The following is a 25,332-nucleotide window of genomic DNA, read 5'->3' as shown; positions in this document are numbered from 1 at the left end:
TTTTGGTGCAGTGGAGTTTAGATGCCTAGGGATACATTGTAATTTGTGCAAGTTATGTGGAGTGTGATATTTGGATCATGAATGGAGATGTGATTAAATATTTAGAATCCTTCATCTATGAAGAAACCCTGATCAGGTGAAGTTTGATAGACACTTTTATCACTTCTGTTAGGTGGAGACCCATTATCCACGTAGGTTGGGAGAAGTGATGTGGTGATAGAGGATCATCCTGTGGACTTAGGATCTATTGTGACTTACCAGATATACATGAGTTGAATGATCAGTCTAGTGAGTATGGTGGGCAATTAGAGGAGGTATGTGTTCTCAATGGAATGGAATGGGATAGGATAAGTGTGGTGAATCTTTTCGTAGGTCATTTATGCACTTGTTGTACATGTGTTTGATTAACTTGGCGTTAATCTGTAGTCCAGGGTGAACGTGTTTTATGAAAAGATCTATGTGTGTTATCGTATAATATATTGTCATCGCATGTTTACTTGCTCTTGATTGATTACTGTAGACATTTGCTTCTACCTGGGTGTTATTAATCTTAGTCTAGGTGAGTCATGGAGTAGGTACGGTATATGTTTTAGGTTGAAAACACAAGGTAAGGCTTGTGATCCAATTTTATTGGTTACCTTGATTATGAAAGTGCTAACTGTGTGTTTTGATTGCTTACAGATTTATTGGGCTTCAAGGTGTAGATTTGTTGGGTTTTGATACCTAATAAATCTCAAGCAATGACCTTAAATAGTGTCAGATTATATTTCATAGGTCGCGGTTGATGAATGAGATATTTATCAACTAATCAATTCATATACTCAATCCAAAAACAACGTGAGCCACTAGTAGCAACTTAATTGGTTTTAATGTTGCCTTGACCCAAATTCACTTATAGGAGGGCTTCCTTGTGTCTCGACCTATTACTTTATTTCTTGGCTCAACCTTTTGTGTCTTAGCCTAATTGGTAATATACCTAAAGCTATATATACCAACTCTCTTGTAAGAAGCCGTGTGTTTGTCCTTTGTGTGAGAAGAAAGACCGTGGCCGCCTCTTGTAATCTCCTTCAAGCTCTTGCCTCTTCTTGGCTTCTCTTTGCCTTTGAGGCTTTCAATCACCACCATATTGTTGTCACTTTGTGGGTAAGAGAAGAGGAAAGCAACCATATATGGATTGAGTTATGGGTTTGACGTTTTGGTTGGTTAGTTGATATATTGATCATTAAGTTTGATCTGAGCTCGAAATCCACAAATTGAAGATCCATTCCGCAACAATATAGATATGGTTGGTCTGGATAGGATGCACATGAGGCTTGTATGGAGCTCATGATCCTTGTAGATTGGTTAAATCAATTATATCATATAGGAATGTTATAACTGCATGCTCTGTGAACCAGATTTGAGTTAAAATTATATAGTTGCTTTATGTTTTTAAGTTGAAAGTTAATACTTGCACTATCTTGTAAAAAGTTTTTTCCTGTGAATACTGTGCATCAGGTTTCTTCTAAAATAGATGCTCTAGCATATCTCTTTTCACATATTTAATTCCATATTGTTGGGTTTTTGACCTAAATTAAGTTGGATTTTTCAAAAATACTTTTTCCTTCTATCCACATGTTTTTATTGGAAAAATATTGTTTTCTTTATTTCACATGATTTTTTTTTATCTTATTTTCATCTTTGTGATTTTTTTAGGGTTTAATATATACCCCTATAAATACTATACTCTTTTCTTAAGTTTTATATTACTAAAATATAAAATAATTGTGAAGGTATAGTTATTTCTCCATATTAGTTAGTCGAATAAAATACTTTGTTTATTTGCCAATTAATTTTTTTCTCTTTTATCTTGTTGTACGTTTGCGATTATATACTTCATATTATGTCTCATTTATCATCTCGATTCATGTTATTTCCCAAAAAGTGTAGTGATTGTGATTTGTTCGAGATTTTTGTTATTGATAGTAGATATGAAGTGTGAAATTTCGTTCTTGGATCGCAATACATGATTCTCATTGTGGCAAGTGAAGATACTAGCTGCAATCACTCAATTGGATTTGGATGATGCTTGATAAGTGCATTTTATGCCATTAGATTACAGCATCTGTTAGTGATTTGAATGAGTTATAGCCTAATTTTGTGTTAATTACGTTTGATAGGTTGAACTCAGTGCAAATTAGTGAATTTGGAAGAAAGGAACGAAAAAATGTACGAAAACGAAGGAATTTCAAAGTTTGGGGGGTCAAAGTGTAAACATCTAATAGTTTATTTGAACCACAAACGATGATTGAATATCATATAACATCAATTGGATGCAATTGGAGGTTAGAGGAATGAAATAGGGTTGAAGCATTTTCACAAATCAATTTCCTGCCAAAACAGTTATACTCTGAATTTTTAACCTCAATTTGCGATCAATTTGTCAAATTGGTGCGGCTTTTTGAGTCAGCTTTTCAAAGCACTTTGAATCACCTCAATTGGAGTACGAAAGAGAAAATTATGACCAAATTACTAAAAGTTGTCTGCGGACGACATCGAGAAAAAGGGCACTCCTAGGAATTTTTTGGCATGTATGGTGTAGAACCCCAAATAATTCTAGACACCTTAGTGGCACTAAGACATGAATATTGGATGACTAAAGCATATTTTAAATTTTGAGTCTCATTTGAGACCCATTTTCGACATAGGAAACATTTGATTTGGAAAATGATATCTAAATAAAAGTTGTAGCTCTTTAAGTTAGCTTTCCAACCCACTTTGAATTACCTCAATCGGATATCGGGAGGAAAAGTTATGATAGAAATACTGAAAGCTGTACAGTGTCAACTGGACTACAATCGGTCGACCGAAATTGCCTGAAATGAAAATTCTCGTTTTTCTCTAGAATTTAAATATTTATTTTCATCAATTATTTTCTCAAAGGGCCACCCACGTTTTTGGCAATAAAAACCCCACTAAATTGAAGTATTTAATCTCAAACTTAAATGGCACCCATGTTTTCTCTCTTAAATGAAATTTGACCCTTCATTTGATTTAAGTTATGGGATATTGACCTATAAATAGAGACCTCATTTCACTCATTTTGTCTCACACCAAAAGCAAGAGCTTTTACATACTAAAGAAAGAGTTTCCAAGAGAGAGAAAGAGAGGGAGGAAAACTATTTTTCCTAGAAGTTTAAGAAGTGTTTTCAAGCATCAATTCTCAACGGTTTTCAAACATCCAAGGAGTGCATTTCTTTCAACGTCCAAGTTTCATCGAAATTTCATCAATCCAAGTTTTCAAAGTTTCAAAAGTATCAATCAAGGTAGGTAGAGGTGCAATGTTTTTAATCGTGTTAAGTTATAAGTTTCGATTCATGTTAATGTTTGTATGTCAAATGGTACTCCGGTACGGCATATCCCTCTATGTTAATGATTGTATGTCAAATGGTGCTCCGGTACGGCATACCCCTCTATGTTGAAAAAATGTTCGTATGTCAAATGGTGCCCTCGGGTACGACATGTATGAAAAGTTATAAAGTTAATGTTTGAAATGTATAGCTTGATCACGAATACATCTATGACACCTATTGAGTTTTTCAACTCACGGGTTTAATCCCATTTCTATAGATTGAAAGAATTCTACCTCGGGCATGGATGGAGGAGAAGATGGAGAGTGATGCAACGAGCCCATGGAAATCCGGTGAATAAGTGATTTGGATTTATTTTTATGAAATATTTTCCAATGTTATTTCTTTAAAGTTTTGAATAACGCATAATGCGAGAACAAGTTATGTTTTCTTCAAATAAATTACATTTTGTTGTTTTGAAAAATGATTTAGTGTTTTTGTTTAAAGTATTCGAAGTATTCTTATTTAAATTATTGTCCGAAGATGTAAGCTTCCTCTAAAACGTATACACTTGTTACTAAACCACCAATTAAGTTAAGTAAAGTAAGTAGCGTTTCGGTCCACTAGAGGTGGGGGCATTACAGCGTGGTATCAGAGCAAGGTTTAGCCGATTCTGTAGACCAAGTATGTTTTTTTTTAAAAACAAAAGGAAAATGAAAAGTTTAAGGTATTCCATGGCATCGTGCATCCATCCATCAATCTCATCCTATGGCCCAGGTATGTTCATGTTTAAAGTTAATAATTATGTTTATGTTATGATGCTTTGATATGATTTAGAGATGTGTTATTTAAAGATATGTAATGGACTTGGACAAAAGCTAAGGGCTTAAAGGGAATTGCATGATATGAAAGTTTAAATATTTGCATGTTTTCTTTAAACAAAGAAAAAGTATGATGTATGTGAAAATGCAACAGATATGGCTTGTAGAACGGCTAGGGCATATAGAGAAGCATTGAACCGTAGAATTGCTATTCATTCCTATGAAAACTATGTAACTGATTCGACCTGACCTGACCGCTTAGCGAACATGTGTATGACATCTATGAGAGATGCATGACGGCGGTTAATGCTGGTATGGAGATCACGCATATTGAGGCCATAAATAACCTCATACACTCCCTCCCACCTCAATGGAGAGATATGGGAGTCATGGTTAGAGATGAAATGTTAAAAGCCAACCCAAACCTGTTCGAGTTTGAGAGATATTGCCATGCCCTGATTGATTTGTGGGATGACGTAATCCATGAGGAGCCTGAACCTTTGGCTGAGAAGAAGATCCCGAAGAAGAACCCGAGGATGATTTAGAGAATGATCCTAAGCCTGAGCCACAGGTTGAGATGGACATAGAGTCCGGACCTGAGGTGGAAGACTCCTCCGAAGATGAAGCTCCACGAAAGAAGATCCGTAGAACTTATAGGGATTAGATTTAATTGCGCCCTGTTCTAAGTGTGGAAGAACACATCGTGGCGAGTGCTTACAAGGGAAAAATGTCTATTTTCGATGTGGCAAGCTAGGACATATCATTAGGGATTGTCCCACACATACCCAGAAGAAGGATGATAACAGCGACTAGAACCAGAAAGGGAAAGCGCGAGTTTTTGCATTGACTCAATAGGATGCAGAGGAAAACTCTAATGTCATAGCAGGTACTCTACTGATAGCCAATACACCTGCTTATGTATTGGTTGATTCAGGAGCTACACACTCCTTTGCTTCAACAACTTTTAGGCTAAATCTAGTATTGCCTGTGATAAGTCGGAAGGTACAATAGAAGTTAGTATTCCTTCGGGCAACCCTTTGAATACTAATAGAATAGCCAAGTTAGTAAGTATCAAAGTTGAGGGAAAACCAATGGAAGCGAACCTATACATGATAGAAATGAAGGATTTTGAAGTAATACTAGGCATGGATTGGTTAGGTTGTAATTACGCCACCATTTGATGTAAGGAAATGGAAGTATCATTTCAGAGACCAGGAGAGGAACCATTTTCGTTCGTTGGAATGAAGACGAAACCCCTTATTCGACTAGTATCAGCTTTACAAGCTGAGAAGATGTTGAGAAAAGAAACATGTCAAGGATATCTAGTAAGTATCTCAGGAGGGAAACAAGAGACGATAAGGGTTGAAGATGTACCAGTAGTACGGGAATTCGTAGATGTGTTTCCAGAAGATTTATCTGGTATTCCACCTGATAGACAAGTAGAATTCACCATAGACCTAATTCCCAAGGCGGCACCAGTATCTAAGGCCCCATACCGAATGGCCCCAAAGGAACTACAAGAATTAAAGAAGCAGTTGCAAGAACTCCTAGATATGGGCTTCATACGACCAAGCGTATCTCTATGGGGTGTGCCGGTGTTGTTTGTAAAGAAGAAAGATGGAAGCATGAGGATGTGCATCGATTATAGGGAGATAAATCGATTAACCATCAAGAATAAGTACCCACTCTCGAGGATCGAGGATCTGTTAGATCAACTGAAAGGAGCTAAGGTATTTTCCAAGATCGACTTACGAACGGGATACATCAACTGAAAGTAGAGACAAATGATATACCTAAGACAGCTTTTAGAACTCGATATGGACACTATGAGTTTACGGTGATGCCGTTTGGGCTAACCAATGCACCTGCAGTGTTCATGGACTTGATGAATCGAGTGTTTCATCAATACTTGGATAAGCTTGTCATAGCCTTCATCGATGACATTCTGATATATTCCAAGAGTAAGGAGCAACATGAAGAGCACTTGAGAATAGCCTTAGAGGTATTACGCAAGGAGAAGTTGTATGCCAAATTCAAGAAGTACGAGTTTGGCTTGAACGAGTTGGATTTCTTGGACCTGTAGTTACTGCCCAAGGGATTGAAGTAGATCCAACAAAAGTAGAAGCAGTAACCAACTGGAAAGCACCAACAAATGCTGGCGAAGTACGGAGTTTTCTAGGATTGGCTGGATATTATAGGAGATTCATAGAAGGATTCTCCAAAATAGCTAGACCAATGACACAGCTTACAAGGAAGGGAGTAAAATTCTAATGGACGAAAAAATGCGAACAAAGTTTCCAATAGACTTAAGCAGAAGTTGATATCAGCACATGTATTAACAATACCTGAAGGTACAGAAATGTTTGTTATATACAGCGACGCATCCAAGCGAGGATTGGGATGTGTACTAATGCAGAATGGAAAAGTGATAGCCTATGCTTCAAGACAATTGAAGAAACATGAGCAGAACTACCCGACGCATGATTTAGAACTTGCAGCGATAGTACACGCTTTGAAGATATGGCGACACTACTTGTATGGACGGAAGTGTGATATCTACACAGATCACAAAAGTCTCAAGTATTTCTTCACACAGAAGGAATTGAATATGCGACAAAGACGATGGTTGGAATTGGTGAATGATTACGGCTGCACTATTCACTACCATCCGGGTAAGGCTAATGTTGTGGCCGACGCTCTAAGTAGAAAATCAATGGGGCAATTGATGTCACTACCCACCTCTCAAGTGGAGTTAGTCAAGGACTTGGAAAAGTTGCATATCTAAGTGGTTACCACAGCAGGACAAGTCACTGCTCGTCTAGCAGCTTTAATAATTCGACCTACTCTTAGAGATCGAATTATAGAAGCACAAAATAAAGACTAATTTTTGTAGAAGATTAAGAATGAAGTTGGTACCGATAAGAAAAAGGACTTTGGAGTAGCTGAGGATCAGGCACTGATATTTAGAGGAAAAATTTGCGTGCCTAAGGATGAAGCCTTGAGAAGCAAGATATTGAAAGAAGCCCATTCCACTCCATACATCGCACATCCCTGTGGTATGAAAATGTATCGAGATCTTTGAGATACATTTTGGTGGAGAAATATGAAAAGAAGTATAGGGCTGTACGTGCAGAAGTGCATGGTATGTCAACAGGTCAAGGCAGAACACCAAAAACCAGCTAGATTGTTAAATCCACTAGATATATCTGAGTGGAAATGGAAAAATATCACGATGGACTCTGTGGTTAGATTTCTGAAGTCAGCACGAGGAAATAATGCAATATGAGTAGTAGTGGATCAACTAACGAAGTCAGCTCATTTTCTTCCAGTGAAAATGACATTCAGTTTAGACCAATTGGCACAGTTGTACATTATAGAGGTTGTGAGATTACACGGTGTACCTGTATCCATTGTGTCTGACAGAGACCCAAGGTTCACATCCAAATTTTGGAAAAGTCTACAAGGAGCTATGGGAACGAAGCTAAACTTTAGTAAAGCATATCACCCTCAGCCTGATGGTCAGTCTGAAAGGACCATCTAAACTTTGAAAGACATGCTGAGAACATGTGTTTTGGATCTAGGAGGTAATTGGGAGTCATACTTACATCTAGTAGAGTTCGCTTATAATAACAGTTTCCAAGCAACTATTGGAATGGCACCATATGAAGCTTTCTATGGTAGAAGATGTAGATCCCCTCTTCATTGGGATGAAGTCGGAGAGAAGAGAGTTTTGGGACCAGAAATGGTTGAAAGGACGATCGAGGTAATTGATAAGATCCGTGCAAGAATAAAGGCAGCACAGGATCGACAAAAGAGCTATGCAGATACAAGGAGAAAGGATTTAGAATTCAAAGTTGGGGACAAAGTGTTTCTGAAAGTAGCACCGATGAAAGGTATACTTAGATTTGGAAAGAAAGGCAAGCTACGACCCCAGTATATCGAACCTTTCGAGATACTTGATAGAGTCGAAAATGTGGCTTACCGACTAGCTTTGCCACCTGAATTATCGATAGTGCACAATGTGTTCCATTAATCGATGATAAAGAAGTATGTACATAATCCTAATCATGTAGTGAGTTATCAAACCTTGGAGGTACAGAAATATTTGTCGGACGAGGAACTACCGATCAAGATATTGGATTGAAAAGTGCATAAACTAAGGAATAAAGAGATTCAGCTGGTTAAGATACAGTGAAATCATCACGACGTAGAAGAAGCCACATGGGAAAAAGAAGAGGAAGCCAAAGACAAGTATCCAACACTATTCGCCCAATCAAAAGGTAAATTTCGAGGACAAAATTTTAATTAAGGTGTGGGGAATGTAGAACCCCAGATAATTATAGACACCTTAGTGGCACTAAGACATGAATTTTGGATGACTAAAGTATACTTCAGATTTTTAGTCTCATTTGAGACCCATTTTCGACATAGGAAACGATCGATTTGGAAAATTATATCTAAATAAAAGTTGTAGCTCTTTGAGTTAGCTTTCCAACACACTTTGAATTACCTCAATCGAATATCGGGAGAAGAAGTTATGATAGAAACACTGAAAGCTGTGCAGTGTCAACCGGTCGACCGAAACTGCGTGAAATGAAAATTCTCGTTTTTCTCTAGAATTTAAATATTTATTTTCATCAATTATTTTCTCAAAGGACAACCTACATTTTTGACAATAAAAACCCCACTAAATTGAAGCACTTAACCTCAAACTTAAATGACACCCATGTTTTCTCTCTTAAATGAAATTTGACCATTCATTTGCTTTAAGTTATGGGATATTGACCTATAAATAGAGATCTCATTTCACTCATTTTTTCTCACACCAAAAGCAAGAGCTTTTACATACTAAAGAAATAGTTTCCAAGAGAGAAAAAGAGAGGGAGGAAAACTATTTTTCCTAGAAGTTTAAGAAGTGTTTTCAAACATCAATTCTCAACGGTTTTCATACATCCAAGTAGTGCATTTCTTTCAACGTCCAAGTTTTCAAAGTTTCAAAAGCATCAATCAAGGTAGGTAGAGGTGCAATGTGTTTGATTGTGTTAAGATATAAGTTTTGATTTATGTTAATGTTTGTATGTCAAATGGTACTCTGATACGGCATATCCCTCTATGTTAATGGTTGTATGTCAAATGATACTCTGGTACGGCATACCCCTCTATGTTGAAGAAATGTTCATATGTCAAATGGTGCCCTCAGGTACGGCATATCCTTTCATGTCAAATGGTGCCTCCGGGTATGACATGTATGAAAAGTTATAAAGTTAATGTTTTGAAATGTATAGCTTGATCACGAATGCACCTATAACACCTATTGAGTTTTTCAACTCACGGGTTTAATCCCATCTCTACAGATTGAAGGAATTCTACCTCGAGCATGGATGGAGGAGAAGATGGAGAATGATGCAATGAGCCCATGGAAATCCGGTGAATAAGTGATTTGGATTTATTTTTATGAAATGTTTTCCAATGTTATTTCTTTAAAGTTTTGAATAACGCAGAATGCGAGAACAAGTTATGTTTTCTTCAAATAAATTACATTTTTTTGTTTTGAAAAATAATTCAGTGTTTTTGTTTAAAGTATTCGAAGTATTGTTATTTAAATTATTATCCGAAGATGTCAGCTTCCGCTAAAACGTATACACTTGTTACTAAACCACCGGTTAAGCTAAGTAAAGTAAGTAGCGTTCCGGTCCACTAGGGGTCGGGGCGTTACACACGGGATCTTGATATGCATTTACCGAAAGCAAAATCATTGATCGGTGCATGTGCAATGAATTATATGGCGCGCACGACGGCCAAATTTTTTGTGACAGGCCTATTTCCTTATTCCGATGAAATTCTACATGGAAACAATATCTTCACATCCTATATATACCTAAACACATCCGAAATGTGGAAACAAACCTCTTTTAAACCTAAAAATTTCTATATTCTACGTATTTTGGAGGTGAAGAACAAGGCTAAGCATCAAGATTGAGGTGGATTATACAAGTTTATTAAAGAATATCCATCTCTTTTCAAGATTTAAGCCAAGAAATTGGATTTCTCAACTTTCTTCATTATTTCTTCTTACTAGGTGATTTTTTTCCAATATTTCTTGTATAATAAATCATTAGAATGCTAGGCTAGCTTTTCTATTGTATTGGATGAATGATGAACTCTATTACATATTTGTTTTGATTTAAAACTATTAATTTGGTTATTTCTTGATTGATTTTGCATACCCACTGTATTATTTAATTGATTGCCCACCAATTGAATAATAAATTGTTTGTTGTAGCGTTGGGTACCTCACAATAAGTTTAGAATACAGCAAAATTAACATATGTAAATAGAATTGGGAATAATCTTTATCACATATGCAATTACATAGATAACCTATATTTTAATGCATTTTGGTCAAATAAATTCGGACTAGAAATAGGATTGAGTCGTGATTAGAATAGAGTTAATTTGTTTTGGAAAAGAGAATTAAATACACTATGTTATCGATTGTCATGAAAGCACGAAATTGACTATATTACGAATCAAAAATTAAAAGCAATGGTAATAAGAGGATTCAAAATCCAATATAATCATTCATATATTTGACAAAATATTTTTTATTGCTTCCTTAGTTCAAAATTAGTCTGAACAACAACAAAATCACGTCTTTTATGTTATGAACATTGAATTTAATAGTAACATTTGAACTAGAATCAAACATTATTCCTCGTGGGACGATATACTTGTCAACGATCCCATATGCTTGCTGGTTTCACGAACAAGTTTTTGGTGCCGTTGTCGAGGAATAATGAATTTAAGTTTAGTTTAGTAGTTAATATTTAATTTTATTTTTTATTTTATTTTTATTTTTTTATGCTTTAATTAAAAATACCACATCTCTTCTTGTTTTCATTCTTCACAGTTTTTCACCAAGTTATGCAAGATCCAGACGAGATCGAGATCCTCCCTATAGACCTTGAGATCAAAAGGACCTTTAAGCAACACTGAAGAGAACAGAGAGGAGTAAGGGTGATGGCTAAGAATTAGAATTAGATGCAGGATGCATTGTAGAATGTAGCACTTCAGGTTCAGCAACCACCTCCGGCTTAGCCTATATTGTTTGGGAATTATGTGAATCCTCTACTAGCACTGGTTCAAAATATTGCGCATTCGACGGAAACTAGAAATCTTAACTGATTTGTCACAAAATATTTCAAAGGAAAACACGTAATTAACATAGACTAGACTAAGTTACCATACTTAATTACATGGCCACCTATAACATATAAATTTGGAAACAACTTGTAGCGACGTGAATTTCTTTCTTATAAAAAAAAATTTGGGGCAAAATTATCGTTTTAAAATATGAAAATTTTCTATCGCTACATAAAGGATCGTTCTTTATCTTACAGTGGATGTGCTCACAGAAAACAAATCGACTATGAACTGTATAAATTTTATGTTGAAGCCGTGTAGTATGGAAAGTACCCACATAAGTGAAAGGTCATACGACTTTAGGATAACGTCATTGATGTGACTCCTAAAGCTTGCTTTCTAACCCTCTTTTTATATTTACATAATTGTTAAATTATATTATTAAATTTGTTATGGCAAATGATAAAATATCTACACATAAATCATTCATGTTCACCAAAACATATAGTGGGAAACAATCCTCGATAAACAAAATTGTATATTCACGAAGAATACTAAAATTGGAGTGACAAGAGTTTGAACTATCCATATTTCATAGAATTATTCAATAAACCACACCAACCATTATAATGAATTATTCAATATTTAAATGCATTTACAAAAAGTACGGAAGTTCAAGACACAAATCAACAAAATAAAGGTTACACAATTTTCCAATTATGGTAGGAGTGAACACAACTAAAATTAAAGTGACATAACTTGTTGACCTTGAAATTCGATGAGAAATGTGGTCGATGTTTAAAATAAACAAGTTTATATCGATTATTTCACTTTGAATGTGTCCTAAATGTGTGGTAATTACTTTCAGTCTTTGTGTGGTAATAATGTTTCATGTAGCAGACTTTCAAATCCAATCTAGCATAATCACTACAACAAAAGTGGTCTTTTAAGGCATTCGTTTATTGCGTGCATCTAGCGCATGCCGTAAAAATAAACCAATTACAGCGTGCGCTAGATGCACGCCATTAAAAACTTAAGTTATTAACTATTTACGGCGTGCTTCCTTCGGACGTTGTAAATGTACACTTTACAAGGCGTGCAATAAGTGCCCGTTTCTGAGACTTTTTTTCCCAAAATATATAACAGAAATCTCATTACAATTGAATGGCTGAACCCCTCCCCCTTCAATGTCTTGCTGCCGGCGATTGAAGTGTGACATCAATTTTCATTCATTTTTCCCTGTCGCCTTCAGCCTCCAGCCCTAACCTCTCGATTCGCCACCTCCAGCAGCCTAGCCAACCAGTCATAGATGGAGCCATGGCCACCTCCAGCAGCCCAGCCAACCAGTGACTGATGGGAGAATCCTAATAATTTGTAGCCGTAAATTGGTACGCCAATAATGATATTACTGAACAATTTATTATTTTACTTTTTATGACTAAGTAATTCTTCTTTTATAATTATTGTATGTCATGAGCCCAAATTAAGAGAATTAGAATGGGGAAAGGGATAAATGGAAAATTAATAAGAATGGGGAGGGGTGAAAATGAGGAAAATGCAGAAGTATTGAGAGAGAGAGAGACGAAGAGGAAGTGGAATTTAATCCATTCTGAGACCTCCGAGGTTGCCTTGTCAAGTGGAGAATCTGACCAATGAATGCACCATTGACATCCAATGTGAGTTCTACGATTCACCAATCTAGATTGTAGGATGTTTAAGAGGTAGCGTTCGTGCTGTAGGGGTTGGCTATCACTAGGTAATTGTAGCACAGGCATGCTGTCATTCCCCAGTTTTTTCTTCAATAGAGAAGCACAAAATTTTGGATGAATTTTCAACCCTTCTTGTAAAGCCAACTAATATGCTACTGCTCCAACTTTCTTCACAACTGGATATGGGTCAATGTATCTCTCACTTAACCTGTAGTTAGCTCGACATTCCACAGATTTCTGTGTATATGGATGAAGTTTCAGGAAAACACAATCGCCTTTCTCAGAAGACCTCTCTATTCTATTTTTATCTGCGTAAAGTTTCATCCTAGCCATGGCCTGAGATAGGCTCTCTTTTAACTGTTGGTTTGATTTGTATCACCGTATCTCTCCCACTAGCCTCTTTATTTCTGTTTTTAGAATAAAAGGGTATAGATAGGGTCTCATTCTAAATGACTGTGCTCCCTCCTTCAAGGGAATGTAATGATAGTGTAATCTAGGAGGAGGCAGCTCTGTTGGAGAATCAAAATCTGTCCAATGAATTCAAACTCGATGGTGGAAATTATTTGGAGGGGTTTCAATAGGTGATAACACATCTGAGAGGAAAATTAATGTTATGCCCCCCAATAGCCAGAAAGTAGCAAAAGAGGATACTAAATTCACCATCTAGGCTGAGGAGGATTTCTCATATTATGCCCTGTTAATCAGTTGAACTTGCAAGTTATTCTTCAAGCAGTAATTAAGTTTACAATGTCTAACAAGAGACATATTCAATCCATCTATCTTAATTGAGATATCACCGATTAGAATTATCATCAATATAAACAATAAGCATAGCAATCTGACCATCCATTGCATGCTTAAAAATCTCGGTCTAGTCACCTTGACTTAGAGTATAGCCCATTCTTAAAACAGCTTCGAAAAATCATTCAAAGTGAGCTCGTAAGGAATTATTTTTAAATTTGCAAACTTTATAAATCCAAATGACTCCTCAAAATTAGGTGGAACATCTATACAAACTTCTTCATGTAATACGGTGTCAAGGTATGCATTTTTGCATCAAGTTGTTGCAAAGGCTAATCGTAGTTAGAAGAAGAAAAATATTTAATTTTGAACAATATTCACCACAATACAATCCTAAACCATAACAACACAATTCCAACATCATACCAAAAATTTAGTTAAATTCCAAATTACTTCAATATAAGCAGAACCCACATCATAAATCAAAGGAAGAAGCACAAAGCAAGAATTTTACATGACCTAGTGAACAACTCAGTGATCTGCCCCATATAATACTCATTGTACTCAAGAGTCTCCCCATAGATAGGCTCGTGTCTATACCAAGGAGAAACCTAAAGTCCCAACTGCACTCCAGCTTTCCTAGCAGCTTCTATCAACTCTTTCACCACATCACCAGCCCCATTCTTCCAAGAGCTAGACTTCATAGAATAATCAGTATACTCAGAGGGCCAAAGATAGAACCCATCATGGTATTTTGTAGTTAGTGTAACTCTTGAAAATCCATTGTCTTTGGCCACATGGACCCACTGCGTGGCATTGAATGAAGTGGGGTTGAACACTGATAGGTCTGCATGCCGTGTCCCCCATTCTCAAAGTAAATGTAACTATTTGGGTGTTTGGTCTTCCGATCAGCTTGTTTATCAAACTCATGAGCATTAGTAACCTGCATAATACAAGCGGGGAGATAAATATGAGGACATTGTTATTGACTAAGCTATTAAATGTATATAAATTTAGTTTTCTTGAGTCTCAGTAGGTTGAAAATGATTCTTTCCTTCTATGTTTCTATATAATCCTTGTCTACCTCGTTCAAAAGGATAAAATGTTCACTACCCAGTATTAGATCCGTGAAGATCAGTTTTTTTTATCCATTTGCCAATACAAGAATTATATAGTTACAGCCTTAATCACTGGCATCTCATAGTGTCTGACCTTTATTAGCATATGAGTATTTTCTGGTCTTGTTTAAAGACGAGTAATTTCTGGTCTCGTTTAAAGAAACTCCTTGATTCGGAGATCCATGAATTATCAGGGCTGAAGTAATTGAAGTAATACCAACCTTGATTTTTCTCCAGATAATATTATTGACTAAGCTATCATGACTAAGCAGGTTTCTGGTCTTACATATAATATGACCATTCCAATTTCGTCTATTTCAATTGAGTTTTGAATTAATTTTTTGTAATTTCAGTTTGTGTGAAGCTTTATTGCCAAAATGACTTACCTAATTGGAACTTCATTTCTATGATGTCCTAATAAAATTGTTTTCATTGTGTTATAATAGATTATAACGTAGTAGTGTTGGTATATTATCATGGATAAAGATTGGGTACACTTATCAAGGTTATCTTATTCTCTTAAATTTAGAATATTTAAAATATGTATACAAATGCTTTTTAGACGACTTATTTAGCATTTTTTCATAGAGTTTCAGAGGCATATCAATGTGGTGCAAGAAAATTTGCAAATATGGTGCAAGCCATAATGCCCTTGCAAATGTTGCAAAAACCTATTCCACCAACATTTTGATACAATGTATGGGCATTTGATCATTAATGGCATGGATCCTACATATACTAGTTGGGTGTTTCATGGGGAAAAATCGAATACAGCGTCATTGCCTTCTCAAGACGTAAAAAATTTAGAGACATATAGGATTTATAGAGATGCATTTTTTCAGGATGACAATATTGTACAACTCGAGAATGAAGATAGAGAGAAAGACTTTTCAAATTTATATGAGGGCGTAGATATTCCTTTATAACCTGGTTGCACAAAGTATACAAGGATGTCTGCAACCGTTGTCTTATACAAGCTTAAAGCTACATATGGCATATTTGACAACGGTTTCAATGAACTTCTTGATATTATTCGAGATATGCTACCATATGGGAACACGCTTCCTAATTTTTTCAATTCAACAAAAAAGTTATTGAGAACCTTTGATTTAGGGTATGAGAAGATACATGCATGCGTAAATGATTGTTGTTTGTTTAGAAATGATCTAGAGAATTTGGAGACATGTCCTAAATGTACATCTTCACGATGGAAAGTCAATGAATGGACTAAGAAGATTAAAAAAGGGATACCTGCAAAGGTTTCGCGATATTTTTCAATTATACCACAATTTAGAAGAATGTTTAGGTCACTTGATAAGGCAGAATAGTTAATATGGCACTCAAATCACAAAAGTCTAGATGGAAAAATGCGTCATCCAGTTGATTCGTTAGCATGGGAGAGAATTGATCAAAAATGGCCTTGTTTTGCTTCAGAACCACGAAATCTTAGACTTGGCCTTTCTTCTGATGGATTTAATCCCTTTGGTGACCTAAGTTCTAGGTATAGTTGTTGGCCAGTGATACTAGTTATATATAATCTCCCTCCTTGGATATGCATGTCTAAGGAAAATTTATTGTTGACTTTATTAATCCCAGGTCCCAAGCAACCTGGAAATGATATAGATGTGTATCTAGATCCACTAATAGAAGATTTAAAGGAGATGTGGAATATTGGTGTTGAAGTATATGATGCATTTACCAAGTCCACATTCAATTTGAAAGCTGTGTTGATGTGGACAATTAATGATCTTCCGGCTTATGGGAACTTATCAGGATATCCTACGAAAGGCGAAGCAGCATGTCTAGTATGTGGTTTATCCACATGTGCAAAATGGTTGACATGTAGTAGAAAGTTTTCGTACATGGGTCACGGAAGATTTCTTGCACATAATCACCCTTATCGGTCGAAAGAAGCTTGGTTTGATGGAAATAAGGAGTGTAGGCCTAGTCCTAAAATATTAACCGGTCAAGAAGTGGTGTGTTCAATCAAGAATATTAGCAATAATTGGGGAAAAGCCGGAAAAAAAAGACAACTAAAAAAATCAGATTCTAATTGGCCTTGGAAAAAAAAGTCAATATTCTTTGAACTACCATATTGGGAGGTTGGTCATTTTAAACTATTGTGAATTATTTATTTCTTTGCTTAAACTTTTTTTTTTCCTAAATTTATGTTGTTATTTTTCAGACACTATTTTTGCGTCATAATTTGGATGTAATGCACATTGAGAAGAATGTTTTCGAAAGTATACTTGGAACTATTTTGCATGTGAAGGGAAAATCAAAAGATGGGTTAAATTCTCGTAAGGATTTAATCAATATGGGTATTCGAAAGGATCTTCATCCAGAATTGAAAGGCAATACATGTTACCTCCCCGCTGCATCATATATGCTATCCAAAAAAGAGAAAGAATTATTTTGTAAGAGGCTATTTGATTTAAGATTACTTGATGGTTCAAAGTGTATATCATTAGCAGATAATAGGATTTTAAATCTGAAATCTCATGATTGCCATGTGCTCATACAACAATTGCTATCAGCTGCATTACAAGGACTTTTACCTAGAGGACCAAGAACTACAATTTTTCGACTGTGCATTTTTCAACAAAATCTGTCAAAGAGTCATCGATAAAAATAAATTAGAAAAACTTGAGGAGGATGTTGAGGAGGATGTTGTTGTGATTTTGTGTATGCTAGAAAGGTATTTTCCTCCATCCTTTTTTGACATAATGATTCATTTAACCATCCACCTTGGGCATGAGGTTCGTATTGGTGGACCTGTGCAATATCATTGGATGTATCCATTTGAGAGGTAAATTACTATTATACTTTTCTAAGTATTCAAACTATCTTCTTCTAATTCCTTAGATATCTCATGACTATTATATGATTTATAAGGTTTATGAAAATACTTAAAGGATATGTGAGAAATTGTTCAAGACCTGAGGACTGCATAGCAGAGCATTATTTAGCTGATGAATGTATGCATTTTTGTAGTGTTTACATGAAACAAGCAGCTGAAGTAGGTGTTCGACATACTCGAAATGAGGATTTTGAGAATGAAACAATTATTGATGGACGTCCAATTTCTGAAGGAAAGTCAAAGATTTTGAGTCCAGAAATGTTGAGGGTCACTAATCGTTATGCGCTGTTTAATAGCATTGCAATTGAGCCATATATAATGTAATGAAGTTAGTTAATTTATTAGTTTAACATTGAATTCTCATAAACTTCTCTTACTATTTGTTTATTTTATTTTCATTTAAGACGCATAAAGAGGAGATTAAGAATTCAGACAGCCGTATTGCCAAGAATGAATCCTTATTACAAATGAGACATATGGAGACTTTCACTTCATGGTTTGCGGAGAAAGGCAAACAAGACAATTGTAACATGTCTAATACATTGAAATGGCTTTCACGCCGGCCTCGGCCTAGATATGATGTGATATCACATTCTGATTATGTTATGAATGGACATCGATTTCATACAACCGGTGTTTCTATTGAAGCACAAACTATTTGTCGATCTAGCGTGAAGGATATAAGCCATGTAGTTGGTAAAATATCTTATTATGGGGTTATCAGAGACATAATTTTACTAAATTATCGTAGTTTTAAAGTTCCTTTGTTTCATTGTGATTGGGCAAATATAGATAGTGGAGTCAAGATTGAAGAAGGATTTACATTAGTAAATCTTCATAGAGGACAATATCAATTTGAAAGAGATCCATTTATTTTAGCATCACAAGTAAAACAAGTTTTTTATTTTAGAGAGAACGATTCATCTAGTTGGTATATTGTATTAAAGGCACCTGCAAGAGGATTTCATGAGTTAGAAAATTATGATGAGGAGGCTTATACTCCATCCACATTAGATACATTAAGACTTGATACGATCGTTGAAGATGAAAGTTATGTAAGACATGATTGTGAGGGCATTGATATTGAATATGGTAATTGTATATCTTTAATATTCGTTCTTGCTCTGTTTTAATTTACTATTTATGTGATATCGTATTGATGCTAATGTCTGTAATGTCTCTAATTTGATTATGTCTTGCTTTATTTTTGTAGATATAAATGATGAAAGCTGAGTTTTGTAGATGTGAATGTTCGTACGAGTGGACAAAAGATGACAAACACTGGTGAAGTAAGTTTCCAGATTGTACATATAGTAATTATTAATGATTAAAAAGTAAATTAAAGTAATACATTGCTTGTTTTTCTTATTTGTTTAATGCAGTTATCTAATCAAGGCTATAAAAAAGCAAAATGAGCTAAAAAAGCTTCAAAAGTTATTGCTACAAGAGAAGGGAATGAAGGGATAAGAATATCAGAGGAGGTTCTAATTCTATTCCAAACATACAAGAAAATGAGGTGCAACATGATGTAGAAGTGTTACCAAATAATGCTAGTGCTACTAGAGAAGGAAAAAAGGGAAGGGGTTGAGCAAAATTGAATTATCTCAACAAGGGAAAATGTGCAAAAGTACCAGTAGAGTTTAACGAAAGAGGGCAGCCAATTTGTAAAGGTTCAACTAAGTTATCATCATTTATTGGGACCACAGCTAGGGAACTTATACCAATTACATGGAAAAATTGGAAAGATATTAGCGAAAGTCTTCTTGATGACATATGGGAGCTTGTGCAGGTAATATATACTCCACGTTTCTTATATAATTTGAATTAATTTACTATTAATATTGTTTACGTTGATGCAGCAAAAGTTTGATGTTGATACTTGTCATAGAAAATACATAATGCAAAAAAAGGGAAATAATTGGCGAGATCATCAATCTAACGTGCTTAAAGCAATCAATGACAGAGGGAAAACAATTGGCATGACACGAGTTGCTGCTCTCCTCAAGCCCGATAATGTTGAATCAATGGAAAAATGGCGAGCATTTGTCAAAGAATGCAATTCGCAACCGTATCAGGTACTAATAACTACATTACTTACTGCATCTGCTCTACATTCCTAATAAAAGTTTTGCTTACACAGTATTAATTAATTTTGTAGGAAATGAGTGAAAGATTCAAAAAGATGAGAGCAAATCAAAATATAATGCATACAACAAGTAGAAAGGGCTTTGCTCGTTTAGAAGTTGAAATGGTAAAAATTTGCTAAATTCAAAGTTAAATTTGCTTGAAAAATTATAAACATATACGTTATCACATATATGAAATATGTAAAGTGCAGCGTGCCGAAAGTGAAGACCCAGATTCCATAACAAGAGATGATGTTTATATTCGAGGACATACGCGAAGAAATGGTTTGCCTATTAATGAATCAGCTGGGTAAATATTGGTAACAATATTGCTTTTAGTAATATCTGATAACTCAAAGCTTATATTTATAATTGTAGCCTATTAATTTATTTCCCCATATCAGAACAAAATAAAAGCGTGTTCAGAGACGATTACCTCTCTGGACCAACACTCCCTCAAAGATGATGGTGTTGCTAGAGTTGTTGGTCCAGAACATCGCGGACGATTAAGAGGTCTTGGTTTCAGTGCGACTCCTTCAAAGTTGAATGCTTTGGTGCATAATCATGACTTGCAAACTCAAGTCCAAGAATTGAGAGATGAAATTAAAGAATTAAAAGCTTTGTTTCAAATGAAGAGTAAGATTGTTGTACAAGAAGATGACGTAAGTAAAAAAAGCTGAATGTTATTCTAAATTACATATACTTTCTATATTCAAAATAATAAATTGTACAATTGCATATGAATTTTATAGCTTAGAGACAAAAGCTTGAATGGTTCAGATAACCTTCAAAATAAGAAATCCAAATTGTTATCTTGGTTTCGGAAAGCTGATATTGTTGCAAAAGGTGAAATCGCATCAACAAATCCAAGTGATTTAGTGCATCATGTACCACTTGGTAATGAATGTTGGAGACTTTGGGTTAATGAAGTGATTGATAACATCAGTTTATATCATCCTACACGTGAGCTTTTTCTTCTTGAAGATGCATTAGGAAGTACAATAGCATGGCCCATTAGGTACATCGAAGTGGATTCGTTTTAATCACAACAAAGGTATGCTTGACTTCTTTTCTATTTTAATTCCATTTACATTTACATTGAATCTCAATTGAAGACTAGGTTGCTTAAAATCAAGAAGTTGATGGGCGGTTGACGAAATCTGACACTTTTTGAGAAGTATCGAGATGAATTTGTTTTGAATGTTATACAGAAATGTACAGAGCTTTCCATTTGATATGGTTTGGTTGCTTACTATAAAATGTGGTATGGATTGTTTGGTATTGTTATTAATATTTTTTGAGATTGAATTGCATGTATCTCACTTTGTATTTTTCGAAATACTTACCCTTTTTAGGATTTTATTTACTGATTAATGCGAACAAGATGGATGATGGTAATTGGTGGTGTCGTATGTTGTGGATTAATGGAAAGATCTTAGAAGTAAATTTGCCTTTTGTGTGTGTGTGTAAAGTTTTTAAAATCTTGAAACGTTATTATTCATTTCCTATGAATCATGATGTTATGTTTAGAAATTATTGCAATTTTTCTTTAGTTCTTATTTCAAGGTACTTGTATAAGTTTCTCTTTACGTTATGCAATAAGTTATGGATTTGAATGTAGCTCGTGTCTTGTAAATTTCTTCTTTAGTTCTCTTTGTGATGCTCACGGAACCATGTTATGGAATTTTGTTTGGATTTATATTTTTAGGTGTGCTGGTAATTAACTAAATCGACAAAATTTTTAAAAATTATGTTAACTTTTACAGCGTGCTGATTCCGTAATAAGATAATTAACTTTATTTACGGCATGCATCTGCACGTCTTGAATATCCTTTTAGGGTGCTATTTACGTTATTTACGGCGTGCACCTAGGCGCCGTACATGACTATGTTTTTACGGAGTGCAAATGCACGCCGAAAAAAGTTGAGAATATTCTTTTACGGCGTTTAGATGCACGCTGTAAAAGATAAAACGGCGTGCGTAGAAGGCGTACATTGCACACCATAAAAAGTAATCAGTTTTTACGGCATTGTTTTATACGGTATGCACCCGCACGCCGTAAACTGTTTTTTACGGTGTGCAATGCACGTCGAGAAAAGTTTATTTTGTTGTAGTGAATATAATGTTCAAAACATACGCATAAAAGATGTAGTATGGATTTTGGGATAAAATAAATGATCTAACAGAAAAGAAAGAGTTGCACACGATCCTAAATTAGCACATTTACGTAGTTGTACAACTATGCTCATTAGCACATGCACTTTCGTCTACTTGAATGTGATCGCACAAGATATGGGATTTTGATCCTTTTGCTCATGTTCATCACTTGCACTTTTCGTAATCATGGAAATCAATGAATTAATCCTAGTTTTATTCCATATGATAAGCAATATATATGGACATGTTTGTTAACATCAATTGTTTTCAGTCCTGATGCTTTTACAATGGATAGATTATGTGTCTCTTCAGTTCAGGACATGGTCGAACAAACTGAAATATTCGTGCTAGGGTTGGAAGATATATACAAGAGCCTGGATGAGCATCTTTTCTATGATAGACAGAAGTGAAAACCAATACAAAGAACACAAACAAAGCCCGTTGATTCTCGTAGAAGGACAGGAATTTACAATCAAGACTCGTTGGGTCGTGCACAAATATTGAGAAATGATCCCTGATTTAAAAAAAAAAAATAATCATATATCCACCGACAAGAATTGGACTTACCCTAATTCGATACTATTATTCAATAAACCTCCAACAATTAAAATGACTTGTTCAATATCTAAACACGTTAGTAAGAAGTTCAAAAATCTAGAAGTTATGGACACAAGTAAAAAAATTAAAGGTTACACAATTTTCCAATTATGGTTAAAGAACAACTAAAATTGAATGACATAAATTCTTAACCTCGAAATTTGCCAAGACACATGCCATTATTTAAACCAGTTTATGTTGATTTATTTCACTTTGAATGTGTGCTAAATGTCTGGTAATTATTTACGGTCTTTGTATGGTAAAAGTATTTTTAATAGCTCACTTTTAAATCCTAAAAATGTTCATAAGTAACCTATGAAAGATATAGTGTGGATTTTGCGATATAATAAATGGTCTAACTGAACAAAATAGAAGCACTGGATCCTAAATAATCATATACATTTATGTAGTTGCACAACTGTGCTCATTTGTCTACTTGGATGTGATCGCCTGTGTGTTTATATACACAAACACTTGTTTGTTAACATCATTTGATGAATCAATTGACTCCTGTATTTCACTGGTAAAATCCTCATAATTCAACTGGAGTAGCAGAAATAAAACCCCAGTAATTGCAGCTTTAGTTTTCAAAACCAAAGATTACTTATAAAAAATTAAGTTAATTCAAGACTCCGTAAGGTGTATAAGCATATACCTTTTAGGGTATTAAGATACTCTTTAATTTTGAATAGGATAACATTTTTTTAAGACTTTGGGAGAGAGACTGATATTGTTACAATGCGAAGACATATAATCCTGATGCATTTGTCATGGATATATTCTACGGCTCTTCAGTTCAGGTCATGGTCGAAGAAACTGAAAAATTCATGCTAAGGTTGGAAGAAATATACAAGTGCCTGGATGAGCAACCTTTTGAGGGTGGACAGAAGTGTAAATCAACAAAAAGAGCCCAATCAAAACGTGTTGATTCTTGTTGAAGGACGGGAATTCACAATCATGACTCGTTCGCTCATGCACAATTAATGCAAAATAATCCTAGGTAAACAAAATAGTTTATTCTGAAAAATATCGATATTGGACAGACAAGAATCGGAACTATCCAAATTCGATAATGTTATTCAATAAATCACCAACAATCAAATAACTTGTTCAATATTCAAATACATTTGCAAGAAGTTGAAAAGTCTAGAAGTTCACGACACAAGTCAGCAAAATAAATATTGCACAATTTTCCAATTATGGTGAAAGAAAACTCAACTGAAATAAAAATGACAAAAATTCTTAACCTCAAAATCCAACAAGACACGTGGCCAATACTTAAATTAAACCGGTTTATATTGATTTATTCCTGTTAGAAAGTGTGCTAAATGTGTTGTAATTATTTACATTTTTTGTATGGTAAAAGTGTTTTTAGTAGCCGAGTTTCTAATCCTATAAATATTCAAAGCATAAGTATAAAAGATATTGTCGCATGGACTTCACTATAAAATAAATAGTCTAGCTGAATAGAAGAGAAGCACTTGATCCTATATAAACATATACATAGTTGTACAAATATGCTCAATGACGCATGCAATCTGGTTAACTTGAACACACGCGTGTTGCACATTATATGGCATTTTGATCCTTTTAGTTCATACTCATCCCTTGTACTTTTTGGAAAGCAAGGTAATTAATACAACCGTAGTTTTGTTCCATACGATAAGCAACATATGTATACTTGTTTGTCAACATCAATTGATGGATTAATTGATCACTCCTATATTTTCAGTAATGAAATCTCACACTTCAACGTGAATAGCAGGATAAGAACAGTTTTTGTTTTCAAAACCCAGGATCTTTTATTGAAAAAATTAAGTTATTTCGAGCCATTATAACTTCCATTGGATTGACAACAAAAAGAAGGGTAGATAACTCTATGAGCTTTACATTTAGGGTATAAGATATTCTTTAATTTTCAGTAGGATAACATTTTTTAAGACTTTTGGAGGGAGATCGATATTGTTACGATACGATGACCTTTAATCCCGATGCTTTTCCCATGACGGATTCTAAGGCTCTTCAGTTCATGTTATGGTCAAGCAAACTGAAGAATTCATGCTAAGGTGGAACATATGTACAAGAGCCCAGATGAGCATCCTTTCTAAGGTGGACAGAAGTGAACATGAAAAAACACAATAAAAATCCGTTGATTCTCATTGAAGGATGGGAATTCGCATTCAAGACTCGTTGGTTCGTGCACAATTACTGCAAAATAATCCTCGTCATATATATAAAATTGTTTATTCCCAAAAATGTCGATATTGGACCGACAAGAATTGGAACTACCCGAATTCGATACTGTTATTCAATAAATTGCCAACAATTAAAATGACTTGTTCAATATTTAAATACATTCACAAGAAGTTCAAAAGTCTAGAAGTTCACAACACAAGTCAATGAAATAAATATTGCACAATTTTCCAATTATGAAAAAAAAAAACAAATGAAAAAAACAATGACAAAAGTTCTTAACCTTGAAATCCGACTAGATACGTGGCCAATATTTAAATTAAACCAGTTCATATTGATTTATTCAAATTTGAAAGTGTGCTAAATGTGTTGTAATTATTTACACATTGTTGTACGGCAAAAATGTTTTTAGTAACCTACTTCTAATCCTATAAATATTCAAAACATAAGTATAGTAGTTGTCTTATGGACTTTGCGATTAATTAAATAATCTAGCTAAATAAAAGAGAAGCACTTGATCCTACATAGGTACATATAC

At 34.8% G+C, this 25,332-nt stretch overlaps 2 protein-coding genes across 4 annotated transcripts; both read left to right on the top strand.

Moving 5' to 3' along the window:
* The first annotated feature begins 12,613 nt into the window (after positions 1–12,613).
* On the top strand, positions 12,614–20,995 carry LOC111401394. Of its 3 annotated transcripts, none has more exons than XM_023029109.1 (7): positions 12,614–12,681; positions 18,964–19,010; positions 19,104–19,510; positions 19,581–19,796; positions 19,880–19,972; positions 20,060–20,157; positions 20,265–20,995. In XM_023029109.1, exons 4-7 carry the CDS (start codon positions 19,620–19,622, stop codon positions 20,311–20,313), a joined length of 417 nt encoding a protein of 138 aa, XP_022884877.1. In that variant the 5' UTR covers positions 12,614–12,681; positions 18,964–19,010; positions 19,104–19,510; positions 19,581–19,619; the 3' UTR covers positions 20,314–20,995. The 3 variants fall into 3 exon arrangements, with proteins under 3 accessions (XP_022884877.1, XP_022884875.1, XP_022884878.1); XM_023029107.1 differs by having other exon boundaries at positions 12,615–12,681; positions 18,951–19,010; XM_023029110.1 differs by lacking the exon at positions 12,614–12,681 and having other exon boundaries at positions 18,294–19,010; positions 19,685–19,796.
* LOC111400360 lies at positions 16,229–18,854 on the top strand. The gene is made up of 5 exons (XM_023027773.1): positions 16,229–16,963; positions 17,047–17,311; positions 17,424–17,670; positions 17,757–17,988; positions 18,126–18,854. The coding sequence occupies exons 1-5, from the start codon at positions 16,229–16,231 to the stop codon at positions 18,852–18,854; spliced, it is 2,208 nt and encodes a 735-aa protein (XP_022883541.1).
* Positions 20,996–25,332: the final 4,337 nt, after the last annotated feature.

Source organism: Olea europaea, chromosome 10 (assembly GCF_002742605.1).
Source record: "Olea europaea var. sylvestris chromosome 10, O_europaea_v1, whole genome shotgun sequence".
NCBI classification, from domain to species: domain Eukaryota; kingdom Viridiplantae; phylum Streptophyta; class Magnoliopsida; order Lamiales; family Oleaceae; genus Olea; species Olea europaea.
This window is presented reverse-complemented; position numbering and strand designations above follow the sequence as displayed.